Source organism: Myotis davidii, unplaced genomic scaffold, assembly GCF_000327345.1.
Source record: "Myotis davidii unplaced genomic scaffold, ASM32734v1 scaffold262, whole genome shotgun sequence".
Lineage (NCBI taxonomy): Eukaryota > Metazoa > Chordata > Mammalia > Chiroptera > Vespertilionidae > Myotis > Myotis davidii.
In genome coordinates this window covers 885473-893694 of record NW_006293541.1, presented here as the reverse complement: position 1 = coordinate 893694, position 8222 = coordinate 885473, and the positions used below count along the sequence as shown (strand labels likewise).

At 36.1% G+C, this 8222-nt stretch overlaps 1 protein-coding gene across 1 annotated transcript in view; it reads left to right on the top strand.

Moving 5' to 3' along the window:
- Window positions 1-8222, top strand: part of SYCP2 (synaptonemal complex protein 2) — a 96068-nt gene that overhangs the window by 36419 nt on the left and 51427 nt on the right. Inside the window, 3 exon segments of the mRNA XM_006767251.1 lie at window positions 728-874; window positions 3936-4035; window positions 4900-5048. Coding sequence (XP_006767314.1) covers window positions 728-874; window positions 3936-4035; window positions 4900-5048 — 396 coding nt within the window.

The window sequence follows — 8222 nt, the reverse complement described above, 5'->3', positions numbered from 1 at the left end:
AGTTATCTTCTATAATTGAAACTTTGTTGCCATTACTGGAGCTGAGAGCCGGCTCCTACTGGCTCCAGCTCTGAGGCCATGGCCTGCTGAAAGCTGGTATCTGGGGTTTGTTTAGCTTCTATAATTGAAACTTTGTTGCCGTCACTGGACCTAAGAGCCGGCTGCACCTCTGTGACCATGGCCTGCTGAAAGCAGGTATCTGGTATTTGTTTAGCCTCTATAATTGAAACTTTGTTGCTTTCGGAGCTCAGAGCCCGGCCGCGGCAGGCAGGGAACCTTGGCTTCCTCCATCACTGGAACAAGCAAGCCTCATGTTCGCTTCAGCTGCCTGGCTGCCGACTGCCATCTTGGTTGGCAGTTAATTTGCATATCACCCTGATTAGCCAATGGGAAGCGTAGCAGAGGTATGGTTAATTACCATGTTTGCTATTATTAGATAGGATTATTTGAGTACAGAAGATAGGTATTAAGTTTTTAATCAATATCAGTTTTGGTAAGTTTAAAAATCAGAAGTATATGTCCTTCAACTAATGCAAAAGCTTTTGTTAGGTCTATTAACATTTGAAAAAGTGGATGCCTTTAGTTGAGTTATTTTGTAGGACTAAAAATTATAACAATACATAGAATATGGAAAGAATTGACCTTCGGAAGTGTGAGATATCTAATGGTTTTTGAGGATGTCCTATAGTTTTCAGTTTTAAATATTTTTTTCCACATTCTCCAACAGATTCTTGTGCCAGAAAGTCAAATCTCACCTGTTGCAGAAGAACTCATTAGTTTGAAAGAAAATCCTAACTCCCAAAAGAAATTTCCTAAACCTCCAGAATACATCAAAAATAGTACTCAAGGGGACAGAAAAAACAGTCAATCTGAGGTAAGTATGGTGTCAGAATAGTTATTTACAAAAAATATATAGATCAAATTATTGTTATATATAATTACAGAGAAAAGCATCTGTAACATTTCAAAGTACTTTGCCTGACTTTTGCAAATATAAACAAAATGTAGTGTTTTAGCAAATTGTGTTCATGTGTAAGGTTAGAACAAGGTACACTCTATACTTGGAAATTCCAAGTTAGAGATATAACCTTTCTGTCCTCTGTTTTCCCCTCTTCCTGTGCCATTGGGGATCTTCTCTAGGTCATGTCCTATAGCACCATTTCTCAGCGTCAGCCTTCTTCGTCATAGCTTCCTGGGACACTGAACATTGCTAACAGCCCTCTCTTCCTTAATGTCCTCCTATTGTTTGATTTCTATGTTAGTATTTTAATTCTCTACCTCCTTCTATTACTGTATCAGAGATACTGTCTCTCCCTACCTCCAGAAATTAGATTTGCTCTCAAAGCTTCATACCCAAAATCTCTATGCCTTCTCCTTTAGCCAGCTTCCTTCCTGTGCATTAATTTAAGCTCTTAAAGTTCTGTAGCTACATCTCCACTTATTGTTTTAATATTTCCTTCTTTGTGTCTCCTCAAGCCCTTTTCTGAAGCCTAACAGGTAAGTCTTTATCTTTCACCTCAAATTTGTATCTGCCTTCATACTTCCATAATGCACCATTGACAGTATCCTTGATTCCAGCCTCTTCTCCCCCTTACTACAACCACGGTGTTAGTGATTGTGTTTCCTGTATCTCCCAACTCTCCTCCTTGTTCCCTTTCATTGCTCACTTTAACTGACCTCAATTAACATAGTAACCTCTTAATTGATCTTATTTGAACATTGTTTTTCCTGTGACTACCTTATATGGTAAACACTGGTTTTTCTTAATATTAGCACTTTTCTGCTCAGAAAACTTTGTGATCTGTATTGATCTCACTCAGTCTAACCTTTGACTCTGTTCTGAGACTAGAATTTTACTATATAAAAATGCCCTTCACTTTGAGGTCAGTTGCTTTACTCTCTTTTATGTCATGGTCATTCTTGCCTCGATACTTTTACTTAAATTGTTTGTTCCTATTTTACCTTTACTCATCTAAGGTGTACATACATTTGCAAATCTTGGTTCATTTTTCTTCTTCCTGGAGTTTTTTTTCTGATTATTTCAGTGTTTACTAATCTCTTACCTTTAAGCAACTAGAAATCACACAGACTTTTCCATACATTTAATCATGTTTGTTATGATTTTTCCCTTTAATTTTATGTCTGTCATTAAATTTAAAATGTCATAATTTCCTTAGATGATTATATTGTAAAAGGCATTTTTGTGTCATTATATCAGAATCATAACTTGAGTACTTATTAAAATGCAGATTCTTGGGCTCTTCCCTCCATCCCCTTATAACTACTAAATCATAAACCTCTGGGAAAGATCTTAAGCACAGTAAAGTTTTAAAATATTGCAATATTGTGAAATAGCCACTATGTTTTCAGTAATTTCAAAATATATTGTGTGTTTACTGTGGTTGTTTCTCATGGTTTAAGATAATTAACTCCTAGCACAGCGGTTCTCAACCTGTGGGTCGCGACCCCTTTGGGGGTCGAATGACCCTTTCACAGGGGTTGCCTAAGACCATCGGAAAACACATATATAATTACATATTGTTTTTGTGATAAATCACTATGCTTTAATTATGTTCAATTTGTAACAATGAAATTGGGGGTCACCACAACATGAGGAACTGTATTAAAGGGTTGCGGCATTAGGAAGGTTGAGAACCACTGTCCTAGCAAAAGAAAAATGTCTGATGCCTCAATAAGGAGTCACTGAAGCATTTATATGATTGAATAAACTGTGTCAAGTCCCATTTGCTATACCACTAGGAACTGCCTTTTTTTTTTTTTTTTTTAGGAGAAGCAACTGGTTTCGTAGTTTGTTTCCAGCTTAATGTTAGAATGCACTTTTCTCCTGTGCTCTCCCACCTTTCTTCCATGCACCATATGCAGACCTATACCAGACTCCATCAGTATTTTTTTCTCTTAGGGGCAGGTGCATTTTTTAAATAGATCTCCTCCTCCTCTATACTTGGTTACCATCTACTCCTTTATATGGTACCCTCTAACATTCCTGTCCCATGTTATCCCTGCCTCTGCTTATCTACTTCTGTGGCTCTTACCAGTCATTCCAGGATGAAGTTAAAAATGCAGCTCCTAGCTTGTGTGTCATTGAGTTTCTGAATTCCTGTAACTACTTTTTACTCCAAAAGCAGTTTACTAGTAGTCTTCACAAAATATTAAAAAAATTTTTAAATGTGAGAAAGTTTTAGACAATGATTAACATTATGAATGTATTCACAAACAAGTTTACATCAATATGTCTAAACATCCTCTACATGAAATAGAATAGGAAACTGTGAGCTATTGGTTAACTAGATAAACTCAGTAGCAATAAAAAAAATTTTTTTACATGTCTAGATGTTCTATTAATATTCCTTAAAAACAACATTTCTTTCTTGTTTTGGCTACCTGTTCAATACCAAATATTAGGATTAAATTTTTAAGGAAAGCCTAAAACAGAAATTTTTGGGCATCATCCTATATAATAAAAAGCTAATATGCAAATTGACCAGACGGCAGAATGACTGGTTGCTATGATGCGCACTGACCACCAGGAGGCAGACGCTCAATGCAGGAGCTGCTCCCTGGTGGTCAGTGCACTCCCACAGGGGGATTGCTGCTCAGCCAGAAGCCCTGAGCCAGACTTATGGCTAGTGAGCACAGCAGTGGTGGTAGGAGCCTCTCCCACCTCCATGGCAGTACTAAGGATGTCCAACTGATGGCTTAGGCCCGCTCCCCGACGGGCTCCCAGACTGTGAGAGGGCACAGGCCAGACTGAGGGACCCCCTGAGTGCACAAATTTTGTGCACTGGGCCTCTAGTGTTGTTTATAAAATGCCACATATCTTTTGTGTATAGTTAAGGTAAATTGTTATGAAGAATATTGTAGAATATTTAATTTCAAAAGATATTGTGTATTTACTCTGTTTCTCATGGTTTAAGATATTTACTCCTGGCAAAAGAAAAATGTCTGAAGCCTCAATTCTTGTTACTGGTGCAGAAATATACAACAAGAGAAGTCCATTACATTTAACCAACACATGTGAGTTTTCCAGTCTTAAAAGATTTCTAACAACGGTTAATATATTTTAAGTCAGGCCTTTTTAAATTCAGGGATATTCTGGACATAATTTACCTGCGGGATAAGTTGGGGATATAAAAATTGAAAACTATGAACCACTAATATCTTGTAATTGTCAAGAAATTTCACATGACTAAGAAAGGTTTAATGGGTATTGACATATAAATATTATTCAAAATATTAATATCCAGCATAATAATTTAATATCACAAGTGGCAGTAGAATGGCATAGTGGGTAAAACATTGAATTAGGCCACATTGGCTTGTTTCCCCACTCCCAACTGTGTACATGGTACAGATTATCCTCTAGCTAAGCTTAGAACCAATTTCTTTTCTATAAAAGTTGTATAGAGGTTTAAGCAAAAATCATTCATTCACATGACAAGGAATATTGTGAAACATTTGGACAGTACCTGTTACATACTAAGAGCTAAATAAAAATAAATAACCTGATACTATATACAAATTGCTATAAATACCATCTTATTTCATTTTTATGACAATTTTTTTTAATCTTTATGACAATTTAATAGTGACTTTCTGTTTCCAGAATCAAATTGCCTACTGGGCTGTTGTCTAATGTCCAATAGGCTCCTCAAATTTAACAGGTCCAAGATAAATTCATCTTTCCACCACCACCCCCTGCCAATTTTTTCTCCATATCTTACCTTGGTAAATGGTATCCACTTACTCATCTAAACCAGAAACCTGGGACCGTCCTAGAACCTTCCTTTTTTACCTTCTTCATCTAAATAGTACCTCAGTAATAGCAATATGTAATGTTAAAAACCCACAAATACACCAGTCCTTCATTCTCCCTTTTAGCAACATCACGAAGAAGAAAAATTAAACCACCGCTGCAAGTGAGGAGTTCTGCAGAGAAACCTGGTGTTTCTGAAACTGGAGTGGATAATGCTGTATCACGTCAGTCTAAATCACCTGCAGAAAGAAGTAGAGGAGATGAGACACACAAAGTAACTTTACTTTGAAAGCATTTTTACATAAGTTATTTATCAAGTTATTGTGGAAATACATATAGAGCTAAGTTTTTACAAGCAGTGAGTGTCTTTGTTTAAGGCATTGTTTTCTTAGAAGTTATCATTTATTGTCCTTGAAAGTAAGGTCATTCTCACATACAACTCATTTACTGTGCTGACAATAGACTTTAGTAATATCCATTCAATATAACTCTGATTTACCTATCCATTTGGTGGGAGAATGGACTCATCATCATTCTTTTAGTTATACAAATTAGTGTGTGCTATGGGGATATTCTAGTATAAAAATATAAAATACAAGTGGACTCTGTCCTTAAGTATCTCCAACTCTAGCATGGGAATTAGATAAATTAATAAGATCATTCTACTATTGTATAAATCTTCTCACATGTACTTATAGCAGTGATGGCGAGCCTTTTGAGCTTGGCGTGTCAGCATTTTGAAAAACCCTAACTTAACTCTGGTGCCGTGTCACATATAGAAATTTTTTTATATTTGCAACCATAGTAAAACAAAGACTTATATTTTTGATATTTATTTTATATATTTAAATGCCATTTAACAAAGAAAAATCAACCAAAAAAATGAGTTCGCCTGTCACCTCTGACATGCGTGTCACAGATTCTCCATCACTGACCTATAGGGTTCAGTAGGAACCTATTGGGAGGCTAGTGTCTAACCCCAGAGCTGGAGAGGGAAAGAAAAATCAAGAGAGGCTCTCTAAGGCAGTGGTTCTCAACCTTCCTAATGCCGCGACCCTTTAATACAGTTCCTCATGTTGTGGTGACCCCCAACCATAAAATTATTTTCATTGCTACTTCATAACTGTAATTTTGCTACTGTTATGAATCGTCATGTAAATATCTGATATGCAGGATGTATTTTCATTATTACAAATTGAACATAATTAAAGCATAGTGATTAATCACAAAAACAACATGTAATTATATATGTGTTTCCCGATGGTCTTAGGCGACCCCTGTGAAAGGGTTTTTGTCCCCCAAAGGTTGAGAACCGCTGCTCTAAGGAGATGGAAAATGAGTTGGTTTTTGAAGGATAAATAAAGGTTATTCAAATGGACATTTATAAGAAGGGTATTCATTCATGCTCTGAGGAAACAGAGCAGGGAATGGATAAGAGAAAGTTGTTTCTTGGAGAAATAGGTAATCAGAGATACAGATAATTTTGTAGGTGAAGAACACCTACTAGCTAGCTTTTCTTTCCTCTGAGGTGTGAGGATGGTGGATTTTTCTTGGGGATAAATTGATGTAGAGTGTTCAAGGACAATTAAAGATTTGGAATAGCTACTGAGAGATAATGGAGAAAGCTAAGAATGAGTATCGTGGTAGGCAATGTGGAGACCCAGTTTAAATTAGAGACTATGAATTAACATGTAATACTCTTTCAGAGTTTAGTATTCTTGATGTTAGATTGAAAAAGAATATAATAAAAAGATTAAAAACAGAAAAAATAAAAAGAATAGATGGTGATTTTTAAAAAATTAAATGGTTATATGGCATAAAGATAAAGGGTGCAAGAGTTGAAGATATTAGAAAAAGTAGTCAAAGTGATGGAAAAAATTGTCTCGCTAAGTGCTTCTTACTAGGGACACTATTCAGTTTTGTGGTGTGGTACTGAATGTTGTAGGATGATAAGCATGCTAGGCCTGTACTGGCTTATTGTCAGGGGAACCCTTCTTTCTTTATGATAACCAAAACCACATCTACACATTTTCATACTGCTCCTCTCCCAGGGTAGTGGACCACTGGCTAGAGTAAGTAGGAAAGAAAGCCAGGATGGCCCTGGCTGGTTTGGCTCAGTGGATAGAGTGTCAGCCTGCGGACTGAAGGGTCCCAGGTTCAATTCCGGTCAAAGGCATATACCTTGGTTGCAGGCACATCCCCAGTGGGGAGTGTGCAGGAGGCAGCTGCTCAATGTTTCTCTCATCGATGTTTCTAACTCTCTGCCCCTCTCCACTCCTCTCTGTAAAAAATCAATAAAATATATTTTTTTTAAAAAGAGAGCAGGATGAAGCAAAATATCTTAGCCTAGACTGCAGTGATGGCGAACCTATGACACACCTGTCAGAGGTGACACGCGAACTCATTTTTTTGGTTGATTTTTCTTTGTTAAATGGCATTTAAATATATAAAATAAATATCAAAAATATAAATCTTTGTTTTACTATGGTTGCAAATATAAAAAAAATTCTATATGTGACACGGCACCAGAGGTAAGTTAGGGTTTTTCAAAATACTGACACACCGAGCTCAAAAGGTTTGCCATCACTGGCCTACAGGGTATATTCTTCTGACACTGATGTCAGATTTTTATTTGATCTGGGTAAGTGTGTATCTGTGGCTGTGGAAAAAGGGAAGCTTGCTGTAGTTAAGAAGTTGACTGTGCAATGGCCATAAAGTTACAAAACATTTAATGTTCCATGATTTCCAACTCCTTTATGTATATTAGTGAAAAGACAGAATAGATGCAGGTTATGAGATCAAAACAATAGAAAATGTGCCATGGAGGTTCTAGAAATTGTCAGTTCCAGATGAAGATTGAATTGTTTTACTGGCTATGAAGTGATCAGAAAATTTATAGGATCTTGTGCTTCCTTATCTGCAGTGAAAATTATTTTCTTATATTTTAGGGACAAGTAAAGATTTGGAATAGCTACTGAGAGATAATGGAGAAGCCTAAGAATGACTATCAGTGTTAGGCAATTTGGAGATCCAGTTTAAATTAACTGATATTCTAAAATGGGCATAACCTTAATAAAATACAGTTGACACTTGAACAACATGACCTTGAGCTGCATGGTTCACTTATACATGGATTTTTTTTCAATAAATACTGTAAATATATGTATTTTATCAAGATTTTCTTAACATTTTACTTTCTCAGGTTTTATTATAAGAATACAATATATAATACATATAACATACAAAATATGTATTAGTCAACTATTCATTATCAGTAAGGAACCCAGACAATTCACTATTAGTAGCTAAGTTTGGGGGAATCAAAAGTTCTATGCAAATTTGACAGTGAGGGGTCAGTATCCCTAACCCCCAACTTGGTTTTTTTTTTTAATTGTTTTATTGCTTAAAGTATTACAAAGTGTATTACAGATGTCTCCTTTTGTTGCCG